Source organism: Sciurus vulgaris, assembly GCF_902686455.1.
Source record: "Sciurus vulgaris genome assembly, chromosome: 6".
NCBI classification, from domain to species: domain Eukaryota; kingdom Metazoa; phylum Chordata; class Mammalia; order Rodentia; family Sciuridae; genus Sciurus; species Sciurus vulgaris.
Genome location: NC_136466.1, coordinates 61721694 through 61746130, shown reverse-complemented (window position 1 = coordinate 61746130; position 24437 = coordinate 61721694). Strand labels below are relative to the sequence as shown.

The 24437-nt window shown below is 53.2% G+C and overlaps 1 protein-coding gene across 2 annotated transcripts in view; it reads right to left on the bottom strand.

Moving 5' to 3' along the window:
• The window catches only part of CAMK2A (calcium/calmodulin dependent protein kinase II alpha), a 59919-nt gene that overhangs the window by 3920 nt on the left and 31562 nt on the right, over positions 1-24437 (bottom strand). Inside the window, exons 7-17 of one of the 2 annotated variants that reach the window (XM_079145985.1) lie at positions 23563-23665; positions 22211-22294; positions 21989-22083; positions 20946-21068; positions 20501-20584; positions 19272-19314; positions 16541-16581; positions 11408-11440; positions 10389-10437; positions 3768-3843; positions 1210-1304 (exon numbers count right to left, since the gene is read on the bottom strand). In XM_079145985.1, coding sequence (XP_079002111.1) covers positions 1210-1304; positions 3768-3843; positions 10389-10437; positions 11408-11440; positions 16541-16581; positions 19272-19314; positions 20501-20584; positions 20946-21068; positions 21989-22083; positions 22211-22294; positions 23563-23665 — 826 coding nt within the window. The remainder of the gene's footprint in view (positions 1-1209; positions 1305-3767; positions 3844-10388; positions 10438-11407; positions 11441-16540; positions 16582-19271; positions 19315-20500; positions 20585-20945; positions 21069-21988; positions 22084-22210; positions 22295-23562; positions 23666-24437) is intronic. The other variant, XM_079145986.1, reaches the window with a different exon arrangement.

Here is a 24437-nt window from a genome sequence, read left to right as displayed (position 1 = left end):
GATCTGAGCCTGGGACTGACTTGATCTTTGATAAAAAGGGACATTAGCTCAGAGAGATGTTAAGTTAAACCAGTGTCCAACATTCTAGAACAATTCCAGAAGGGATGAACAGTTTAGCATTGTCAGGGGAATGAGTCTTGCCACTGTTGTTAGGGACTAGGGTCCCCAGGACACCATGCTGACATGGTATCTCCTGACTAGATGAAAGGCCCCAGTATCCACCCTGTGGATAGGGTGGGAAAGAAGGCAAAGCCCTCCACAGAGGCTTTCCCCTAGGTTGGAGTGGGAGTATTGAAAGAGAATTAAGAAGGAAGAGCTTTCTCACCATGTTAGCCAATGTTTCAAGTGGTGTTTACATACCCCTGAAATCCTATTGTATAGCCCTAGTGGCATACGACAGTTGTATACCCTGTTGTATAGACCTAGTGGCCCCCCTCACTTTGGGGGACCCTGGATATACCACCTCTCAGGTCCTTCCTCCAGGTCCTAAGCATTGTGATTCTAACCTGCATGCCCATTTCTTGGTCCCCTTCTGATCCGTGACCCAGAGAGACACAGACACAGGCAGAAAGCACCCAGCTTCAGCCCCCTGACAGCCCCCTGACAGCCCTGGTTGCAAAGCTGCCAGGGTCTCTCCTGCAGAGGAGAGGCCCAGGAAGGACGGACATGCAGGACAGAGACCTAGACAAACAGGCAGGGGCACAGCAGTGTGAGCTCGCTGTCCCCCCCCCCCCTTTCCTGCACTGCCCGCCTAACAGGGGCATGTGCATCACAATCCAGGAGCCAGCTTGTGACCAGCAGGCAGCTGGGATGGTTATAGGCATCATGATGTAGCTTGGGGTGTAAGCCAGTGGGAAGGCTCCCTTATCTATAAATCAGCAACAAATACCGGTCCCAGACCCATTCCAGGTTCGAGGATAGGAGAGGGCTGCAATGATTTGTCACAGGCATCCCTGGTTTCTGGAGACTCCCACCCCACCTTGCCCCATCCTCAGCCATAGGAGGGACAACTGCCAGTCAGGCTGGCAGTGGATATGCCAGGGTTAGGAGAGGGAACCAAGAGGGTACCAACCCTGGTCCACACGGAATCCTCCTCTTCTCTGGCTCCTGAGCCTCCCCTGGGGCCCTGCCTGTCACCCTGCTGTGCCATCCGGCAGGACATGGAACGAGAGCAGACAACAGGCACCCCAGAGAGAAGGGATTGCTCACGGTTTTCAAAATAGAATCGATGGAAGTCCAAGCCCTCGACCAGGTTCCCCAGGGCCTCAGGTTCGAAGGCTGTCATTCCAGGGTCACACATCTTCCTGGGGGAGGAAGCCAGAGGAAAGAGGGGCTGGGGAAGCTTCTTGCTGCAGCCTTGGAGGGGCAGCCCCTGTGGATGGGAAGAGGCTTGCACACTGCCAAGTGTGGGTCATGGCTGAGTGGTAGGTGCCGTCAAGATCCAGAAAACCTAGGTACAAGTCCTGGCTCTGCCACTTACTGGTTATGAGACCCCAAGCAAGTGGCTTAACCTCTTGAAGCAAGAGCAACATGAACAGGTAAGCAGGGTCCTGCTGTGGACAAAGTGTGCCAACAGGACAAACACAGTCTGCTTTCTGCTCTCCACACAGTGCCGGAGGGGGCATTCCCTAATTTGTCTTCCTGGGGTGAATGTAGGTGGCTATCTTTTCCTTTACATAAAAGTGACCTCTACTCACCAAGCCAGGTAAGTCCCTGAATTTTGCTAATTTTTGCAAAAGTGCTCTGACTTGAGCCTCAGTTCCCCTTCTGTAAGATCAGAGGAGATGCATTTGGAAGAGAGGAGCACAGGGCTGTGGCCGAGGAGGCCCTCAGTGAAAGGAGGCTGTGTTCAGCTAGCTGCTCCCTTCCAGGTTCGTCTTCTGGGACACCCTGACCACCAGCAGGGGAAGGGAACAAATTGTCTCCCTCATCCCCAGATTTATAGACTCTTACGTGGGACAATGTAGACTCCTGTGACAACAGCAATGAAGCCAGGGACAAGAAATGCCCCAGGGTGGATGAAATGCCCAATCCAGAGTGAAATTAGGGACACTGGAAGAGGATGTCAGGTCCAGCATTACCTGAGCTGCATAAAGCTCAGGTGACCCCACACAGTGCACTTGTCCACTCAGGACCTCAAATTCTCCAAACAGATTAAACAGAGGAGATGGGGGGGGGGGGTCTATGCTCAGTCCACATGGGGTGCCTGGGACACTTCCAGCTCCAAAACCCTTCAAGGGTGCTTAGTGTGTGGGAGACTGAGTGCACCACTGCAGAGGCCCCACTGGTGGAGATGTCTGGGTGTCCCTGCCTCTTAGAACACCAGGACTCAGGCTGCAGTGTACATATGGGAAACCAAGGCTAAGGGAGATGAGGGACTTCTTCACGGATACACAGCACCCAGACTCCAGGGCCCAGAGGTCATGGCAAGGGTCAGAACCTAGGGTAGGCTTCAGATACCAAAGTGATATCACAGAAGTGGAAGGGGTTCCCAAGGGTCTCAAGAAATGGCACTGAGGGGCTTAGGGGCCATAAGGGACACCACTCTCTTGCTCTCTGGATGTGCCTTTCCAGAATCATTAGCATAATATATCCCAATTTTACTCTCTAGGGTCAGCGGCAAGACCAGCCTAACAATCTGTTTCTGGGCTTTTGTGCAACACCCAGGCCCACATGTGAATGCAACTTGGGCACATTTCTTGTGCACACAGTCACAAACGTGCACACATGTGTACGAGTGCATACATACATATGTATAGGACATGCCAGTTTCAGTTTCAACATGCACCTCCCAAGTGCCTTGTTCCTCCAGAGAAAATCAGTGAATTTCTAGGAGCTTTGCTGCCCACTGCTGCAGAAACCCTCCCACCATGAGAACCATCCTGACTTCCAAGCCTCTGGGAGGCACACTTCAGCTCCTGGGCACAATGGACACCAGAAACAGACTGTCCAAGGTGCAAACCCCAGCCAGGTTATTCCCAACTCACCTTATCCCAACAGGCAAGGTCACTCTGCCTCAGATGGCAGGCTTTCTGTACCAAAATGTATATGAGGGGAAGCCAGATCTAGGCCTTATTATCAGTACTGGCCAAAATGCTAAGGTTGAAGTCCAGAATTTTTGCTCTCTAGGGAGGGGTTGAGTCTCCTTCTTGGCCAGAGGGACCAACAGAGGGCGCCCCAGCCCAGCCCACGCTCCGCTCTCCTGGCAAAGGCCTGCAGCAACTGCGGGATGTCACAGACTACCTGCTTCATTTGATGCTATTTCTGTGCACGGTGCCTTATTCTCCAGAGGATTTAAGGTTCTGTTTTGAGGTACTTTTGCTCAACCCTGCTCACTGAAGGTACACACCCTATGGGTCCCTGCCTGCTCCTGTCCAGCTGAGGTCAGAGCCCTGAGGAGGTCCAGCACAGGAGCCAGACGGGCAGGACTGAGGAGGGCCTGCCTCCCTCCCCTCCTTCCCATGCTGGAGGGGAGACACCCTCTCTTTCCTTGGGGAAGCAAAGGAACTTTGATGGAGTTCCTCCTGGGAACAAGATGAGGAAGGAGAGCAGGGAAAGGAGGACTGAGATACAGAGAGGTGTTGTGAGCAGAAAGCTCTATGTGAAACATAAAATCTGAGTGCAGAACAGACGTTGGAGCTCAGTCTCATTCACAGCACATGCAGAGTGAGCGAATGAGCGTCTGCAGTAGGGACCCCAAGTTAGCCATTGGCACCCCCTGAACCACAATCCAGGCAGGACATGCAGAATGAGCCCAGCTGACTCACGTGTAGGACTCAAAATCTCCATTGCTTATGGCTTCAATCAGCTGCTCTGTCACTTTTATAATTTCCTGTTTCCGCACTGTAAGGCAGGAGGGGACACAGAGATAATAATGATGATGATGATAGTAATGAAACACCAGCTACAGCTTCCTGAGTCCTTATGTGCCAGATAGACCCTGTGCTGGGACCTGAGGCCTCATACAGATCATTTATCTTTGCATTGTCTCTCATTTATCCTTGCATTGTCCCTGGAGGGTAGATAGCATTCTCCCCATTTCAAAAAAGAAGAAACTGAGGTCCAGAAGGGTGAAAAGAGGGGAAAATCCCCTCATTTAAGAAGGGCAGAGGTGTCTTGGCTGAAAGCCTTTGCCTCCAACAAGCATAGTAGACATTCCATAGACCTGGTTTGAATGCAGGTCTTGACTCCAAAATATGTCTCCCTTCCACCTTGGCCACGGGCATTAACAGTCACCTGATTAACCTCAATGAAACAGGGCTCCCCCATGGCCAAATCTGAGGCCACCAAGGACAGCCCCAGGGCTTGCCCATTCCTTGTATCTGAGTGAGATTTTGGCTCAATCCCATAGGATTCAGGAATTGAGCTGTCCAGAACTTTCTAGCATTCATGAATCCCAGTTGCTCTCTCCCCTCTCTCTCACTGAAACACCACGAGCAGCTGACCTTTCTAGTAGAGAGTTAGGTGTCAGTTTTCTTATTGATGTGTGATGTTCTGAGCCTCAGTTTTCCCATTTGTTAAATGGGGGACATTATCACCCTCCACTCATTTGGAGTCAAACACATAATGGAAACCAGGTCTTTGTTGAACTCCAGCCCAGGTCCTTACAAGCTGTGCAGCTGTGGGCCACAAGATGGTTTGCTAGTCTGCTGAGTGAAGATGATAGTGTCCTCCTCCCAGCGCTGTTGTGCTATGTGGATGGGACGATGTGATGAAGCACTGTCCGGAAGCCTGACGCATAGGAAGCACATTGTAAGCACTGCCATTTTCTGCAGGACCCTGTCCCCCCAGGCCAGGGGGCTGCCTCCTCTGCTCCTCAAACACTCTGGGAGACAGGCAAGACTGGCATGTCCCCATGTCACACATGAGATGACTAGCCTCCGTAATGAAGGAGTTTGAAGCCTGGCATCCTGGATCCCAACACAGCCTGACAGAAGCCTCCCTCAGATTCCCAGAGACAGGCCCTGCCTCCCTCCTCCCCCAGGCTTGGTCTCATGCCTGGCCACTCTTTGGCCACCAGAGCAGTCCCAGGTGAGGTAGGTGAACACAGTGTCTGGAGAGCAGGCTCAGGCCAGGCCTCAGGGTTCTCATTCTGGAAGCTGGCAGGGAGACCAAGCCTGGCAGAGGCCCTGGCCTTCCCTTTCTCCCAAGCTGCCCACACCTGGAGCTCACCTGCAGCCCAGGCGGATATAGAGTCATAGTTCCACCAGGTTGGAGAAACCCTTGGGGGCCAGTGACTCAACCTCCTTACCAGACTGCTGGGGAAACCGAGACTGTAAGGGGCTGTGATTTGCCCACAGACACGGAACACAGTAGGTAATGAGCCTGGTTTGCAGCCTAGGGTGCCCCAACCTACTCACTGTACTGACGCTCCACCTCGCCATTGCTTGGCCCACATGCTTTTCTGTCTCTCAACTCAATATGAGCTCACGGGAGCTGGGCCGTGGCTTCCCTGGAGCCTAGAATAGGCCTCGCCCCCTCAGCCCTTTAATATTGAATAAATGAAAGAACATACCCAGCCTTGAGGCCCGTCTTTAACCTACAGAGTCTCGGAGCCTCACGGCACAACTTCCCTCCCACATCACAGATGAGTGAACCAAAGGTGAGAGAAGCTAAAGGCTGCCTCTGGTAGAGCTGGGACCCCAACAAGAGTTAGCAGCTCCAAAGCACAACATCTCCCCTACACCTGGGCCCAGAGCTGCCCCTGGCATATGGTAGGTGCTAGGCAGATAGAGCGATTATGGTTTAATGTCCATCATCATAGTAAACAAATAATTCTTTTGCTCCTGGCTCCAGTTAGCATCACCTGGCTGGAAATGAGCCTGTCTTGAGACCATGAGCATAACCTGGTCATTTAGGGGTTCTCCCCATCTCTCTGGGACCATACCTGGGTTGGGGCAGAGGAATCACCTGGTGCAGAGCAAATGAATGAAGCAGTGGATAGCTCCAAACCAGAGTCTGCAGCAACCTTTGCCCTGTCCCCTGGAATTGCACAAGTTACCTGGCTGCCTGCATCACTAGGTGCTCCAGGACCTGGCCTCCTGGTCAGCTCTACCCTCCTTCAAGAAAACTGGAGATGGAAGACAGGAAGAACCCAGCCCTGCCAAGAAGCACCTCAGTCCAGCCACTCCTACATGGAGTCAGAGGTGGCAACGTAGAGCAGGCCCACGTGCTTCTGATGGGATGTGGGACCCATGGCACCATGCTTGCCTTCTCTGCATGAACTTTGAGACCCTTCCAGCTTGTCATCCCATAAGCCTCAAAGTATTATCCTACCTCCCACAGGCTGCTTGTCCCTGCCATTGCAGGGAGTCCAGCAAAGTGGTCCAGGGCGTGGATTCTGGAGCCAGACTGCCTAGGATTCCAATCTGGTTCTGCCACTTAATATCAGTGTGCCCCTGTGCAAAGGGCTGCCCCATACCTCCGTTTCTTCATATGCGTGATGGAGATACTAATGGGATACCTACCTTAAAGAGTTGTCTTGAGGACTGAGTTAAGAAAATACCCACAGAGATAGCTAATCCTAAGAGCCAGCTGCTGCTCCAAGACTCTAACATCAACTCACTCATGTCAACAAGGATGCATTGGGTCCAGCATTTAGGACAGCGAACGGCAGTCCATAAAAGTGAGCTGTGGTTCTTGTCCTGGGGAAATCTCGGAGGCAGAGCCTTGCATCGCAAGCAGGGGCAGGGGGGCTTCCCAGCAGCCTGATAGGAAGGCTTGGTCTTGGTTAAAACTTGTGGCTTGTGACCTGCCAGGCAGCCCACATAGCTCTTGCAATGTGTACCCTCCTTCTTCTTCCACATCAGTGTCCCTGAAAGTCCCTAGTTAGTGTTCTGGTCTTCTTTCTTCCTTCTGGAGTAAGCACCTTCCCACCCAGAGCCTTTCTGGGTCTCCTGCCACCCAGTTTTCTCTTCTCTGGGTTCACAGCCTCCGTAATATGGTTTCCAGGTCCTGCCTCAAGCTGGCCAAGCACTCCTCAAAGGTCTTAAGGATCTATCTGGATGTCTCTCTGAGTGTGAGCACACAGTCTCAGGTGTGGCCCAGAGAATGCAGGATATCAGCTCTCTATCTCCTCCTGAGTTCTGGACACTACCTCCACAAGCACAATCTGTGACCATGCTTGAGGTTAGGACTCCTACCACTTATCACACCAAGTTTGCAAACAGTGGAAGACCAGTGGGCAGGAGATCTCCCAGCTTTGTTCTCTGAGACAGAAGATCTGGAGTCCTGTGCTTCTTCCAGCTGAAATCCACTCTGGTTCTGGGCTCTTTCTGTGCCCTCAGAAACCCCATTGCTGGGCATGAAATTCATCCAGCAGATGCTCAGTAGTGGTGTTTGGTAATTCTCCTCTGCCAGGTACCCACCCAGATGATCCAGTCTGGGAGTGTTTCCCTACAGATGGGTAAGCTGAGGCCCCAGAGAAGCTAAGGTGCTCTCTTAAGATCACACAGCATGCTGAAGCCAAGATAGGGCAAGCGTTCCTGACGGGTATTTCCCAGAACGTCTCTGCCCAGATTCTGAGGCAGTTCTTCAGACTGGAGAGAAAATTAATTTTGCATGGAGCTAATCAGGAGCAGGTAGGAAAATGGGGAGGAAGGCTGAGAGAGCCCAGCGCAGTTCAGAAGGCGAGAGACCTGTGCCTGAAGCCAGAGTGCTCTGAAATATTCATGTCCCTTCCTTCCCTCAGGGGAATTGGCTCCCTGAAGGATGACATTTCTAATTAACTTTAATGTTAGATCTGAGTCCACCCCACCAGCTGCTATTCTCACTTAGTAAGAGGGCTTAACAAGTTAACACCAGAAAATAGTTCTCTGGGCATTTTCTCTGAGCCTGGGGAGCTGGGGGAGGCAGAATGCCTCTTCTCTCCTCCCACACCAGGAGAAGCCCCAGGCTGGGCCAGCAGCTTCCAGCAGAATGGCCTCCTGGGCTTTTCTACATGTGTGGAATCGGGGTCCTATACACGCCCTTCCTCCTCTCTGGGACTCACACTGCTCTGTGCAGAAGTGGAGGTGAACTAAACTTCAAGACAAAGTGCCTGATCCTAATCCCTGTGAGGAAGTAAACGCAGGGCCAGGGACGTAGCCTGAAGCTGTTTCCCTGGGTGGAAAACTTCGCTCCGAAGGTTCCCATTTTACACAATTGTGCGTACACAGTTTGCATTCTATTCCAAATACTTCTCTGTTTAACATTTAAATATTTTCCTAATATAATCTTTGACTAAAATTAATGCTCTAAGAAAATGTCCTGTGACTTCCTGTCACTCAACCATTAACTCCAGTTTGAAAAAAAAAAAAGATATTTTTTGGGTGGGCTTGTACCAGGGATTGAACTCGGGGGCAGTCAACCACTGAGCCACATCCCCAGCCTTATTTTGTACTTTATTTAGAGACAGGGTCTCACTGAGTTGCTTAGTAACCTCACTTTTGCTGAGGCTGGCCTCAAACTCGCCATCCTCCTGCCTCAGCCTCCCGAGCTGCTGGGATTACAGGCGTGTGCCACTGCATCTACCAGAAATAAGATTAAAAAAAAAAAAAAAAAAACAACACTTGCCACATGCTAAATGCTGTGAATATACTTTTATTTTTATTTATCACTATTAATTTTCTTTCAGTACTAAGGATTGAATCTAGGGGCACTCTACCACTAGTACCTGCCTGGCCCTTTTATTTTTTATTTTGAGATGGAGTCTCTTTAAGTGCCAAGACTGGCCTTGAACTTGCAATACTCTTGCCTCAGCCTCCAGAGTCACTGGGATCACAGGATTGCATTACCCCTGGCTTGTGTATGTACTTTAGATGCAGTTTCTCATTTTACCTGCATAGTGATTTCTGAGGTTGGTACTCTATCATCACCTCTTTATTATTAAAGAAACTGGGTCTCAGGTTGAGTAAGTTGTGCAAGGGTTACCCAGCAAATGGACTTGCACAACTTACTCATGATTTGGTCTACTACAGACCTACGGAATTAGAATCCACAGGGGTAGGTGGAGTCATAGGGGCTGTGGTTAGAAGTTCGCACCTGGGGGATCCAACAAACTGCTTGACCCTAGTGGGCAATCCTTCAAGAAAAGGCAGTCGTAAAGACGGCTCCAGGTGCTATCATAGACAACTGATTTGCTCGCACCAGGCTGTGATGCCCCAAGTTGGAACTAACCAGAAAGAGACACCCACCGGCTAGGCCCATCTTCCAGGCTGCTAGCAGAAGTCAGGAACAGCCATGGTGTGTAGCATGTCAAAGCTGCCCAAAAGCCCGAATCACGATTGTGCAAAAGGAGAATGCTACCATAAAATTCTCCTTCTCCTGTCATTGTATTCTTTTCAAAGCAAACTATCAAACTCCTGGAAAATGTCTCAACTGATACAGCTGAGTTCCCTCTATATCGATGGCCTTTCTGTGTATTTTCATAGACTCCCTATATGTCTCTGGCACCTGCTGGAATGGGCAAACCTCTGGGCCCAATGGGCTCTCTGTCCTGGGAAATGAGGAGGTCTGGGTGCCCAGTACAGGCAGAGCAGCAGGACATTGTTAATACATCAGGGACTTGGTGTCCCCTACGCAGAAACCAGCTCAGGGTTTCTGTTCCTTCCTCCAGCCTCCCAGAATGCTTTCTACACTGTGACCAGACTGCCTGGGTTCAACTCCCCAGCCCACTGGTAAACTGGTTTGTGGGCCTGTTTCCCAGGCTCTGAACTTTCCTCAGTTGGAGAACGGAGTCCATCACAGGGCCTGCCTCGCAGCGTTGGTGTGAAGGCCCAGTATGTTAGACCAGAAAAAGTCCGGGAACGAGCACAGGGTTTAACAAGTATCCATACATCACAGCTGCATATGCTATTCTTTCAATTTCCTCTTTTACCACCTGATTTCAGATCATCTTCACCCCCTCATTCATCTGAGAGCTTTTATAGACTATCAATCTTTAGCTACAGTAGCCCCTGCACTTAGGGTTGGTCTTGGGCAGGATTTTCCACTGGCAGACTGAATTTTCTGGATTTTTCCTCCTCCTTTCTTTACTATTATTACTTCATGCTTTAAATATCAACTCACTTTTAAAAAGAAACTCTTAGAAACATTTATTTCAAAGGAAAAATTTATACCGTGCAGTATACATTCATGACTTGAATTTGTGATTTTTTTTTCTCTAATATGTGTTCAAGTAAAATCTATAACCCTAAAATAAGTAAAGACCATCTGTGCCATTCCAGTGGTCTGGGACTCCACATGGAGAAGTCATGCCCCACAGGGGGTCTGTTGTCAGAAGCCAGGGCAAGGCTCTGCCCAGACATGGGAAACAGGCAGGCACAGGGCCTTTCTGGGGGTGAAGCGGTCTGCCCCAAAAGCACCAGGGAATCTGGGGGCTAGGTGCCAGAGGCAAGACCGTCCCCTACCTTTGGTGTCTTCATCTTCGATGGTGGTGTTGGTGCTCTCTGAAGATTCCTGCCAAAAAGAACAGGGGAGATGGTGAGGCCTGTTTGGTGAGCAGCACAGGTGTGGCCAGCTGGGGACTGCCCCAGCTGCCTGCTCATGCGGACCGCGTCTGAAGTCCCACGGCTCCGCCATCCAGATGCTGCCTGAAACCCTGCCAGACTTCTCAGCCTGAGGAGGGAGGGCCCCGCTCTGCAGGTGGCTGGGGCGGGGCCCCGATGAAGGGATACTGAAAGGAGATCCCTAACCTTTTTGGAAGGACTGGGAGGGATTCCTGGGTCCTTTCTGCTCAAGGGGGCAAAGAGGGGGTGTGGGGGAGCAGAGAGACACCATGGTGGCCACAGAATGGGGAAGGAATACACACACTGGCAGGAGAGGAAGACAGATAGAGGGAGGCCCAGTGTGAGAGAGAGTGGGCTTTTCAGAGGGGAGAAAAACCACACAACTGAGTGAGACAGCCATGGAACCAGAAGAAGAGGGACGTAGGCCACCTGGAAGCCCTAGACAGAGGCAGTTCTGGTGGTTCCTCTGCCCCAGCAGCCTATGTAAGCTCAAGGGGACCTTCATGGCACCTACCACTTTGGCCAAACAGAGCCCCACCCTGGCCACAACTGGCACAAACCAAGCCCTGAGATGAATTCTAGAGCAGAGGGGTGGGGAGAAGTCAGAAGCCAAGGGCTGGACGTGGGATCATGCTCAAATCCACCTTTACATAAGCCCGAGGAGGTCTCAGGGCTGTTGTCAGCCTGCTGGCCTGATCTGTGGCGTTGGAGGTGTCAACAGAAACACGCAAATAACACACACACACACACACACACACACAACACACACGTTGTCACACAAGGCCATTGTACCAAGCACGCCCTGAGCACCCTCGCCCCGCCCCGGGTTCCAGTGCAGCCTGCAGGAGGGAGGCAGGAGCAAGGGAGGAATGGTCCGAGGCCCAGCATTTACCGGCGTGGAGGAGACGGCAGACACTCACCATTAACTGAACGCTGGAACTGGACTTTCTTTTCTGGAAAAACAAGGAGAAGAGATGGGACAGGAAAAGACACAGCGTGAAAACGGCAGGGAGCAGAGAAACGACAAGGGATGTCTGGAAGGAGGATGGGCCTCAGGGTCATCCTCTGTGGTCCTTTGCTGGCCTGGCATTGGGTAAAGGCATCAGGGCCACCAGCAGGAGCTGGCCTGGCAGGGTCAGCCCTCTCAGTCTGACATTCTGGGTCCTCATGTTCAGCTGCCTGGGTCTACCAAGATAATGACCAAGCTCAAGGCCAAGCCTCCCTTGGACCAGGGCTGCCCACTACACCTCACTCTGATGGAGGAAGCTAGTCCTGGCTTTGGCTGCCAATTGCCCAAGGCCTCCAGAGTCCAGTGCTCTTGAAGGGAGCATAGGCCAAGAGCCTCCCCATAGGCTCCCACATCTCTCCTAAGAGGACCCCACTCCCAGCTGAGTTTCGCTGTCACTCAGGAAATGTGTCTCCTTTTTCATTTCCTTCTTTTGCAGTACTGGGGATCAAGCCCAGGGCCTTGCACATGTGAGGCAAGCACTCTACCACTGAGCTACATTCCCAGCCATGGGAAACTCATCAGAAATGTGCAGAACCAGGACCCCTTTGAGGAGTCTGATATCTAGATCTGGGGTGGGAACTGGACATCTCCATTTCCAGAAATATCCCCAGGGAACACTGGAGATGTCGGGGCCAGGCAAGGGGGCCAGTCCTCTACATGGCCTCGTGCACTCACAACTTCCCAGCCACTGTCCCATTCAGCTCCTTTACGTTGGAGAAACTGAGACACCATCAGAAGTGAAGCTGAGTCTAGAGCTGGAGTCGTGCGGCCTTGCCAGTTGGCCTGTCCTTGCACTTGGCAGCATCCCCTGTACTGGCCACGGCGCTAAGGGAAGCAGGAGTACAAGTGCAGATCCCCTTCTCCTTCCCTTGGCTCTCAGAGTTAGGAGTCTCGGGCTCACACTCATAGAAAGTGCAGATTGAGACTGACACTTGCATTGGAAGATGAGAGAGTCCCAGAGAGGGGCAGTGGCCTGCCCAGGCTCTCTCGGCAAGCCACTGGCACATCTGAGGCCTGAGTGCAAAGCTCTGTCCTCTGCCTTGAGTGCCAGGCACCCACAGCCTGACCCTCTTCAAAGGCTTATCCTGTCCTAGATGTCCTTACACCTGAGCGGCCATAAGGCCCCTCACCTGCTACCCTGTGAGAGGGAGCAAGAAGAAACTTCAGAGGCCACCTCTGTCAGTCTTCACCATGGAGGTGGGGCTCTTGGTATTTCTTGAAGGTTTCAGGTCTAATCTTGGGCTTTCTAATTCCATGATCCAGTGACCTTCTGAGTGCCAGAACCTAATTCCATGCTTCCAACCAGGGCCTCCCTAGATGTAGCAGGGATGGCTCACTGGGCATCTCCGTGCCTGTGTGCTCAGACTCTGCATCTTCCCCAGTCAGGCAGAACAGTGTGGCTTCATAGCCAGCCACCTGCATGCGCCCTCTCCTCCTCTCCTCTCCTCTCCTCTCCTCTCCTCTCCTCTCCTCTCTTCTCCTCTCCTCTCCTCTCTCCTCTTTTTCTCCTCATGTTGGCCTCCCACCCTGGCTGAAGCCAAGCCAGGCTCAGTGTGTAGGGAAAGGGGACAGTCCCACACAACTCAGCTGTCAGCAGAAACCTGAGGAGCCTCTCAGGGGCCAGGAGGTTCCAGGCGGGACACGAGGAGATAACACAGAGCAAAGACTGCATCAGATTCGGACGCACAGTGACAGGATGGGACATGGGGAGAGAGGTCACGACGGCACGGATGGGACACCAACAGGGGCAGTGAGTGAGGTGAGGGGTAGGAGCAGTGGGCCCTTTTAGGTAGAAGCTGAGGCCTAGGGGTGGCGGGCAGGCACTGCTTCTTGGAGAAAGGTTCGATGTCCCTAAATCACAAAATAAGGATGCCACTGACAACCCACACTAACCGGCGCTTTAGCGTTTGATTGAAAAGGACTTTCATTGAAGGTAGAGCCACCTCTCTTAGAACCACACGAAGAAGGGAGGTTCTAAGGTCAGCAAGCATGGTGGAAATCAAACGTGATTGATCAACCTTGAAAAGCCCTTAAAGGGCCATGAAGTACAGTCATCTCTGAACTCCAGCTGAGGTGGCCTTTCCTCCAGCACTGGAACCAATCACTGTTTCTCCTTAAGCCCCAGATGAAATGGCAGCAGGTCTCTAAGGACTAGGTTTCAGGAAGAGCATGGATGTCCCCCTTTGGCTGAATGAATGTAGGTCATGATGTGTCTCCACCAGGTCCCACTGGGGTGACTGTCTCACCAACCCTTGCAAACAACCAGAGTGCTCCCCTTGTACAGATGACAGACCCAGGACCACGGTCCCCCAGAGAGAGGGACCAGTGAGACCCAGACTCCCACAATAGCTTCCTGGCTTGAGGAAAACATGGTTAGAATCTTTCCCCCACCCTACTACCCTCCTTCTCCAGGGAGAACATGGCAGGCCTGGTTCCCCAGATGCTGGTCCAGGCCTTCTGAGTTACTTTCATCTCCCAGCCAGATTCCCTCCCTCCTCCATCCGAGCTCACAGTCCAAGCTAAAAAGAGATAGTTTGTCCAGGGATGGCCTTTGAGTTTCTCGTCATCCACACGCAGGCCACCCGAGAAGGCGCTTAGGGTCTGCCAAGCACTGTAGGAAGCAGTAATGCCATTCAACTGTGCCCACTGGAAAGCTCTGTGATGACCAGCAGATCTCTCCCACCCACTGCCCTCTGCCAACCTCTACCTTCTGGCCTTGCTAGAGAGGAACTGAAGGAGCTTCTTTCCCTGCATCCAGCCTAAGGTAGCACCTCCTGACCCCACACCCAGGGCTCTTCATCAGACTTCGTCAGGGCCACATCCAAGAGCAGGCAGACTGGGTGGCTTTTCTCCCTCTGCAGCCTTCTCTTCCATTGACCTGGGCCACAGCACACCAGCACTGTGGCCTCTGCCTCCACATACCATCTCCAGGGAGATGGCCTTCCCCAGGGTCCAGCATCCCAAGCTCGGCATCTACACACTGGGCAGAGAGGTCCCTCCAGCTGTTCCACAACTGGCAGTTCCCATGCCGCACATCCCTCTCTTACCCTTTCGAGTTGTGAAGTGTTGGCTCAAGGACAGCTCCAAAGGTAGGCTAACCCTAACTGAACACCAGAGTCCACACAGGATTTGGCCAGGTGCGTGTGAAGTTGATAAACTGGGTTGGCTTTTAATCTGTGGTTTCCAAATATTTTCTTGAACAAACTTTGCTTTCAAGGGAAATTTCACACAAAATTTTATATGTTAGGCAAAAGTCTAACACATAAAATAGAAAAACTAACCCTGGCCTGCATCTAGTGAGCACGTACAGTATCCCACACTAGCACGGCGCTAAGCTCTCAATGAACGTTATCCCAGCTAATCCTTGAGAGTACCCTAGGAGGTGGGAATCCTTTTAGCCTCATTGCATGAAAGAGAAAACTCAGTCTCAGGGAGTTTAAATAACCAGCCAAGGTCTAGCTGCTGGTGAACCTACCCTTTACTCTTAAGAACCCTGGTAACTGTGACTAGGAGCTGTCCTGGTGGAAGGAAGTGTGGGGACCTTATGAATGGGGCTTCCCCCTTTGTAGTGCTGGCCGGCCCATCTGTTGCCAGAGGGGCCTCCCCAGAACCTGTGAGCACCAAAGAGTTCAATGTGAAAGCCACTGACTTTGACTAATAACCAACTAGTTATGTACAGTCAAGCATCACTTGATGACAGGGACACATTCTGAGAAATGTGTCATAGGTGATTTTGCCATTGTGTGAACGTCCAGAGTGGTGTAGTTGGGGTAGCTTGTACACGCCTAGGTTATACAGCATAGCCTGCTGCTCGCGGGCTGCAAACCTGTGCTGTCCTCAGGGCTGTCAGCAATTAGAGTACAACGGTGTTTGCGTATCTAAGCATAGAAAAGGGACAGAAAAAATACGAGGCGAAGGAATCGCCCCGCTCTACTATAATCATCTGGGACCATCGCTGTATATGAAATGTCATTAGGTGGCACATGACTGTATCCCTCAGCACCCAGAATGAGAAGGGAGAAGGATGAGATGGGGTTTTGTTTCTTTCTTGTCTGTCTTTAGAACTAAAATCTTGGAAATGACCACCAAGTCCATGCCAGCCATCATACCTAGGAGAAACTCAAGTAGCAGAAGGCAAGGGCAGAGAGGAGGCTCGACCTGGCCCTGGACTTCCAGTCAGACCCACTCCCAGGCAATCCCTGGTGGACCAAAGCCAGTGGGTGGCCCGAGACCTTAATGAAGCCATGACGCCACCAGCACACCTGGGTGACAGTGCTCTCACAGCATCTCACCTTGTAGTGTCCTGGGCCCCTAGCCAGGTGGGGCACTGAGCCCAGAAGGAGGCACGGTCTCAAGAGAGGAGAACCCTCAGGCGATAGTGTGCAGGGGAGGAGGGAGCCGTGAGAGCTGGGGGGCCAGGCCCCAGGAAGGAGAGGAAAGAGAGAGAAGAGAGGGGAAGGAGGGGCCAGCAGGGTGTGGAGGGAAGTAGCTCGGGCATCGGGATGGGGACAGGGGACAGGCCTGGTAGGCACAGGAGGGGATTCTTGGCCCTGGAGCAGCAAGCCTTGGCAGGGAAGGGGTCCTCTGGATCCCAGGCCTAGAGAATGGCTGCCTTCCCCACGGGCTTTTCTGGTTGGACTAGCATGTGCAACAGGTTAGGGGCCTGGCACAGCACACCCACACTGGGGCAGGAGGAGGTCGTCCCTCGTACCATACCTGTCCCCCTTGCTCACAGTTCTTCAGCCCTGGAGAATCCCAGAAACCCGACCTTTCACTTTTCTGTGCTCATTCCAACCCCAGACTACCTGCCTCTCCCTCTCTCCGCCATACCCCCTCCCCCCGCCACACCCCCTCCCCCACCCGCCCTCCTCACAAGCATGTTGAGAGGATGGCACCACAACCCAGGTCACTGGGTCTGGGGACAGCCTGCCTGGCCACAGACATAACCTGTGTCTGCCCAGGTCTTGCCCCAGGCCTCAAAACCCGTCCCCGTGGGCAGAAACGCTGCCAGAGACAGGCCCTGCCAGGCTCCCAGGGGGCTTACCTTCACACCATCATTCTTCTTGTTCCCTCCACTCTTCCCTCCTGTGGAGGAGAAAAAGTAGAGGGTTAGCAAAACCAAGCAGGGCACCAGGGCCCACAGGGCAAGGAAGAGCAGCATCCACAATCAGCCGGAGCAGCCGGGGGGCCACGGTGCTGGAACACAGCCGGCTCAGCAACCAGGGAGAGACGTCCTCCTCCTCCTTCTCCCTCTTCAGCAGCCCAGGCGCTGCTCGTGGGCCCACAGGGTGGGCCTGGGCTCCTCCGTTCTCAGCGAGCTCAAGTGTAACCCTCTGGCTTCATGGGTCCAGGGAGTTGTCCAATGCGCTCCGGGACTGTGGGGTTGCTGTTTCAGCCTGGGGATTCCCTCTGGATTCCAGTCACCACTGTGCTGTTGGTGGCCAACCCAGAGGCCGGCTGCCTGGCCTGGGGGTTGGACTCTCCCCTCCCTCCCCGCCGCCCTCTCTAATTTTAGCCCCATGCGGCTGCAGAGGTCATGTGTCAGCCTGCCTACTCACTCAGGACAGCTGCAGGCAGAGTTTTGCCAGTGACAAGAAGCAGATGCCCCCCACTGGGGCCCACCCTTGCGGGAGCAGCCCTTCCCTACTTTTCCCTTCAGGCAGCATAGGCCTCCCCAGCACCAGACTCTGGGTCCCCACACTGAGGCTGGCCTCATCGCTGGTGGCAGGTAATAGCAGAGGAACAGCTCTAGGCTCTTTCCCTCTCCCTCCCTCCTCACTTCCTCACTGGAGCCCTGGGGGTGGGCATCAGCCAGGAAATGGCATAAACGCCCAGTCCTGCCCCACCTGGCATCCAGCTGCTTCAGACCTTAAGCAAGTGCCCTAAAATGAGACCAGGGTCTGTGAAGTGCTTCACACAGCACTCAGCCTGCCTGGAACTGCTGCTCCAAAAATGGCAGCCATGAGAAACCCTCCTCCAGGCAGTCCGGAGAGTGGGAGCTGGGCGGTAGCGGTGGTGGTGGTTTAGGGCATCATGCCCCAGGGGCTCTGAGGCGTGGGGCTTGTGGCTGGTCCAGCTCTTCAGCCCCTGCCCCATTGCCTCTGATGGCCCCTTAAGGCTGTCAACCAGTCTCCCACTTGCAAATCAAGGGGCAAGGGCTCGCCTCTGGTGTCTGCAAGGAATGGTTGCCTGTTGCCACAGACCTTTGTAAGTTGAACCAGGATGGACAGCAGCACTGGATGGTGCTGGTCCCACACACCTCAAGGAGGGTGACCCCTCAGCTCCAGCTCACTGTTACAGACAAGGTCAGACTGATTTTCAAGATCACAGAAATTTGAATTTTTCTATGAAATCTCCTGACTTTTGACCTGCTCAATTTCCAACCTGACTGATTCACAGCTCCTCAGGCAACCCAGTGGCCCCCTACTCCCAAGAAGTTACCATGTTGATGCCAAACTTAGTGAGGAACCCCAGTGGACAGCCCACACTACAATCCAGAACTCCTGGGCTGAAGAGATCCTCTTGCCTCAACCTTCTGAGTAACTGGGACTACAGGTACATGACACTGTGCCTGGTCCATCTGCTAACTTTTAAGAACTAGAACCCCATTCTGGAATAATTTCGTAAACATCTTTGTCCCATGAAGCACATCTAGAGACTGGAACCAGTCCACAAGTCACCATTTCCTGGGCTCTGGACCAGAGTTCTCCAGGGTGCTTCAGGTGTTAAAAAAAGACTCTGACTGGGTAGCTCATCTTTCAGTATAAGGAACTTACAGGATCCTTGTCTGGGGAAAGAGTAGGAAGGCAACTCAGTGTGGGGGAAAGCCCAAGTCTGAAGTTCTGGAATGCTCCCATCTCTGGACCTTGCTTATCCCAGCTGGATAAGCAGGTGGACCCTCTGAGGGAAGCCAGGCCTTCACTCTGCTCAGAACTGACCCCTGGCTGCATTGTGGGCATGCATCCATGGCAGCTGGCTGTGCTGGCCCCAGGCCCAGTCTGAGGGCCCCTCAGGTGAGCTTTTCCATATCTGCTGTCTATATCTGCTCTCCTGCCCCATCAGCTCCCAGGGCTCCCCAGAGACAGACCTCTGGCATAGAGTTGGTCCACATGCCAAGTGGAGCTGTTTGCTAAGCCCTGACAATAATCCCTTCCCCTTCTCTCTTTGGGGCCACATGCCCAGGTAGTTGGGCACTCCCTGCCTTAACCAGCCTGGTTTTGGACAAGGGCCTGGGAGATTCTGGCCCTGGTCTCCCTGGTGACCCAGCCTGGTTAAGGACACCTGCTCTGGGGTGCTCATATCTGTGAATTCAGGCTCTGCCTCTCTCTAGCCTTTGACCTGGAATCAGAGCACACCCCTTAAACTCTACTTCCTCATCAGGAAAGGAGGGCAACAGCCCCCACGTCCCTGCCATGAAGACTACATGAGTAGAAGTGTGGGGACTGCTTAGCACAGGGCTCCAGCAACAGCCAGGCAGTACTATTGCTCCCTGGTCCATCCTGGTTCCATCCCTCCTGGACCTGAACCCTCTGCACTCCAGGAGACTCCCCTCTGAGGATCCCAGTGCCACTGTGAGGCAGGAGAGCCAGATTAATCTCTCGCCAGGCCCCGACCTGCTCACCTTACGCCTTTCTCCTTTCCTGTTGGGGTACAGGTTTGTGGCAGGTGAGCTAGGCCCCAGTCAAGAACTATTCTGCAGCCCCCACATATCCAACAAGATAATGCTCCCAGCAGACCATTGCAGGACGGACGGCAACTCAGGCCCCACCACCTACCAGAGAAGTTCCTGGTGGCCAGCATCGTGGTAAGGATGGCTCCCTGCAACAGACAAGAGTAGGGGCAGGGGCAGGGGAAGAAGGCCAGAGGTGAGGGGAAGGGGGGAGACAGAAATGGGAGGGGCGTGGGGAAGGACAAGCAGGTGCTCTCTTCAGGAACAGAGCCAAAGCCTCTGCCTCTGTGCCTCCATCTGTTCCCCACCCCCACCCTGTAGCCCAGAGCCCTTCCCCCACCCTGCCTAGAGAAGTTGGCTTTGGCTGGCACAACTCTAGGGACAGGGCCATCCCAGGCACAGATATTAATAGGTCCCATGGTCTGGCCAAAGCCGATGGACTTGAGGACACCTACTGGCAGGGACTCCTAAAGTTTCTTGCCTGGGCAATGATAGGAGACCTTGCATCCCTCTTCTAGGTTGAGACTGCCTTACTCCAGGGTTAGTTTGCTGCTTTGTGGCCCCTGGACTCAGAACCCTGGAGGATTCTCCATGTGGAGAAGCCCTCTCTATTGGCAAAGGACTGGGGTATCATGCTCTGGTCCTCATGCTGTCTGATTCAGATCTGACTCAGATACTCTCTGAATCTGAAAATCTCAGAGGCCAAGAATCCCAATTTCCTTTTTGGGACTTTCTCTGTGACACAGCCCACTGTGCAGTGGGGTGTGGCTCAATTCTCCTGGCATAAAGCTGGCTGTCAGTCATTCTTCATCAGTGCTCAGCAGTTGGGGCCTCTCACCTGACAGTGGTCTCCTGCCCGGTCACCTCTTGTTCCTAAAGCTCTCCCCAGCCACTCACAACCACCTGTGGTCCCCCGAGAGGTCATGCTCAGCCTTCCGGCATGGACCATTCACTGTCTGGAGCATCTTCCCTTTCTGACTCTACACTGGGTTAATACCTTTCCTTCAGGGTCTCAGCTTAGATGCCACTGGCTCCAGAAAGGCCTCCTGGGATCCTTCCCAGAACCTCCCAGATCTGAGGATGTCATTGCCCCACTAAGTTCCCCCATAGCCCAGGCACAGCACTCACCATGGCCCTGCAATGTCTTGGTCACTCGTCTTTCCTCTCCACCAGACCACGAACTCAATCAGGGTGAGGAGGGAGTCTAAGTCACTGCTCACTCCCCAAAGCCCAGCCTGCTGTCTAGCATGCAGTAGGTGTTCAATAAATGCTTGTGGAATCAATGAAGGAAAGATCTAGTGAGTCTGGGGGGTATGGAAGGTAAGGACCCATTACCTTCAGTTTCCTCCTGGCATTGAACTTCTTCAGGCAGTCCACGGTCTCCTGTCTGTGCATGCAGGAGGCCACAGTGGACCGGTGCTGGAGGAAGAGAAAGACAGGTCGGTAGTGAGGCAAGCTGGAAGACAGGCCTACCAGGTTTCCTCAGCATGGCGTCTTAACAAAGGTGTGGTGGCCTCTCGGGAAAATAACTCTTTGTTCTAGGGGAAGGTGCAGAGAGCTTAGGAGCTTGGCATCAGATAGTCAATACCAGTGCCGCTCTCAGTCCTATGTCAAAACAAGACATCCCTTATTTCCATATTATCCTTGAGCCTTGCAGTAGGGTCAGTCTCTCTGATTAAGCCCCATCCACCCCAGCCCGGGGCAGGAACAGTACCCACAGAGGCCCAGACCTTGCAGCCCAGAGGGACTCCTGGGAGGGTTCCTGCTGTGAGAAGCTCACCGAGATCCAGGGGTGCTTGAGGGCTTCTGCGGCTGTGATGCGTTTGGACGGGTTGATGGTCAGCATCTTATTGATCAGATCCTTGGCTTCTGGGGTGACAGTGTCCCATTCTGGTGATGGGAACTGGAAGGGGCAGAGAGGCCAGGTTTGCCCAGCCTGCCCCAGGCCACCCCTGCGATCCCCCAGCCCCTGACTGGCAGGGGAGCAGGCAGGGGTGCTAATGCCCATCCACTCAGCCTTCACAACCAGGAGTGGGGACTCCTCAGGACCAGGGAAGGGCCAGAGCCTCCGAAATAAAATGGATTGGAATGTGGCCAGAGGGAAGGAGACCTCCCGCTGCCATCCTAAGTCTGCGCCTTCTCTGGAGAATGGCAGACGGTGGTCATGGTCCAGACTGCAGAATCAGAAGATCTGGGTCCAGGTCCTGCTCTGTCTCCCACAGGTCTGGGCCCATCATGAGCCATCTCTGGGGACGTTGAGGCTTGACTATCACAGAATACATGGCACTTGGCCTGATGGACACCAGCCTTAGAGAAAAGCAGTGTGGTTCAGTAGTTAGAAGCATGGGTGCTAGGGCCAGAGGTCCCCCTATCTGTGAAATGAAGATGACGGGAGTGTCTATGTCGTAGGCTAGTGGGAAGATCTAATGTCATCATGAACATAAAACAGAAGAGTGCTGTGGACCTGTTAGCTATTATGATTATTTGTACACGTGAGGAAGAGAGAGAGAAAAAAATTTTTAAAACACAGCTCAGGGCCTGCCCCTCTCCCTGCTTTGGCACTGCTCTGCCCTCTGGGGCCCCATAGGACAGATCTCATCACTTTGAGCCCCTGATCATGAGGCACCACAAGCACTGACTGGCCTGTCAATCTTCAGGCTCCCCTGGGGTTCACTAGAAAGTGGCAGGGAACATAACTGGGATGGAAAGACAGGAAGAAGATGTCCTTCCTCAGATCTCTGAACTTCTTGGGTGCTGGCTTGCAGTGGAAGGGGACCAAAGGATAACAGGGGCAGGGTGGCTGGAGAGAGGAGCGACACTCACATCATAGGCGCCGGCTTTGATCTGCTGGTACAGGCGGTGCTGGTCCTCATCCCAGAATGGGGGGTATCCAACCAACAGGATGTACAGGATGACCCCTGGGGAGAAGACCAGGAGAACTTCACCCCGCTGTGGGGAGGTCAGATGGAGGGGGTGATGGAAAGGAGAGAGGGCACCCAGGGCCTGGGTGGCCCAGGGGAGAAGAAGGCCTTTGGATGGACTCACCGCAGGCCCACAGGTCCACAGGCTTCCCGTATGGATCCTTCCGCAGCACTTCTGGGGAGAGGTATCCAGGTGTCCCTGCAAACCCTGCTCCCCAGACACACAGACAGGCAGACAGACACACAGAGGTTGGCAAGTGAGTAACCTGGAGCCAGATCCTGCTGGGAGAGGGGATGAGGGTTGTCCTAGAGGTAGAGCAAACAGCCTCTGGCCCCCAGGGCTTGTGGTTATATCATGCAACGCTGGTGAGGTCGGTAAGCCAGCAAAGCCTCTAGGCCAGGATGGACAAGTACAGAGCTCACCGACCACCACTCCCCACGGCAGAGCCTGAGGCAGACAGCAGTAATCAATCAAAGCTCCTTCCCACTGGGTCCTGAGTCAGGGTCATAAAATTCCCAGAACATTCCAGCCCCCACTACAACCAACTAGTGGTGGCCTTCAGCTTCTGCCATACCAGCTTTGCACTGAGAGCTAACCCTCCCCACGCCCTACTCCCCACTGCCATGTCAGAGCTGGTCATAGATGCCAGAGGCTGTCCCTAACTCCAGTCTTGCCCCTAATCTCCTGGCCTGGTTTCTTTACCTTAGAGCCCCAGCTTCCTCCTGTGCCAAATGAAGGATTAGAGTTTTCTATTTCAAATGCCTCCCAGTGTTTGGGGCAAGATTGAAATTAAAGACACTCAAAATATTTTAGCAAGTAATCATAAGAATAGTTACAGGGTGTGGGTGCTGAACTTAGGCCAGGCACTTTACAAGCCTGGTCTTAGTCAATCCTCACACAGACCTTAAGGAACCTACTATTATTATCCGCATTTTACAGATGAGAAAACAAAGTCTCAGAGAGGTGAAATGACTCCCCTAAAGTCACACACTTCATAGAGTCAGAACCCAGAGCTCTCATCCTTAGCCACTGATCCTTATTGCCCACTAAAAAGTACAACCAGACTTTGAATCATACCAGCATCCCAGAGTGTGCTGGATCATCTGAGCTCAAGCCCTAACTTCACCCCTCTTAAGCACCCGTGACCTTTTCCGAGTTTCTTAGCCAGTCCCCTCATCTGCAGCATCAGGATAGTGACCTCCAGCATCCAGGCTCAGGCTGCCCACAGAAGTCCCTGCTGACAGTGACCATGCGAGGTCACTTGAAGAAGCCATGTTTCTGCACCCAGCCCCAGGGAGACAGGGTGGCCACTATCTGACTGGCTGGAGGCTGGGTGGGGCGGACTCTGCTCTGTGGGCCCTGGCTGGCCCAGTAGACTTATCCAGCCCAACCCTGCTCAGGCAGAGGGTCCCCAGAAGCACGTGTGTCGACGCCATGACTGGGCCCCGACACCCTGCCACTCCTGCCCCACTCACCAAACCATGCCTGCTGCTCCCCCTCCACCTCTATGGCCAGGCCAAAGTCAGCCAGCTTCACCGCAGCACCCTTGAGCTTGGAGGCCAGCAACAGGTTCTCCGGCTTCCAGGACCAGGAAGAGAAGGGGGAGGAGAGGGGGAGAGACAGAATTCAGATTCAGAAGCACACCTTGGGGACTGGACTTAGAGGAAGAGCGGTTGCACAGCCCAGGGGCCTGGCCCCAGGACCCGGACGGGGAGTTACTCCCTGGCAATTTCTCCATCTTCTACAACAGAGAGACCCTTCCACAAGCCACCCCAGGTCTGGAGCCAGAGCCAAGGCAGGGCAGGCAGGGGGATGGTACAGCCACCACAAGGAAGAAGCAGTGGGATTTATTGGGCCCACTGTGTGCCAGCCACCATGTTCCATGTGCATCCTTTCACCCACCATCCCAGCAACCTCTTGGGTTGGGTGCCATTATCTCTGCTTTCCACAGTGGCCTTACATCCCTTGAAATAATCCTGCTCCTTCCATCTCAGGGTTTTTGCACTTCCTGTTTCCCCTGCCTGGTTTTCTCTGCCTTCAATTCTCACAGGCCTGGCCTCTTCCCTTTGCCCAACTCACCTTCATGATGTTCCTTCAAAGAAACTCCACCACCCCATGATTACTCCATGTAAAGAAGGAACCTTCGGGTGTCATCTGTATTATCTCTTTTTTTTTTGGGGGGGGGGTACCAGGGATTGAACTCAGGGGCACTTAGCCACTGAGCCACATCACCAGCCTTGTTTTGTATTATATTTAGAGACACGGTCTCACTGAGTTGCTTAGCACCTCACTTTTTTCTGAGGATGACTTTGATCCTCCTGCCTCAGCCTCCAGAGATGCTGGGATTACA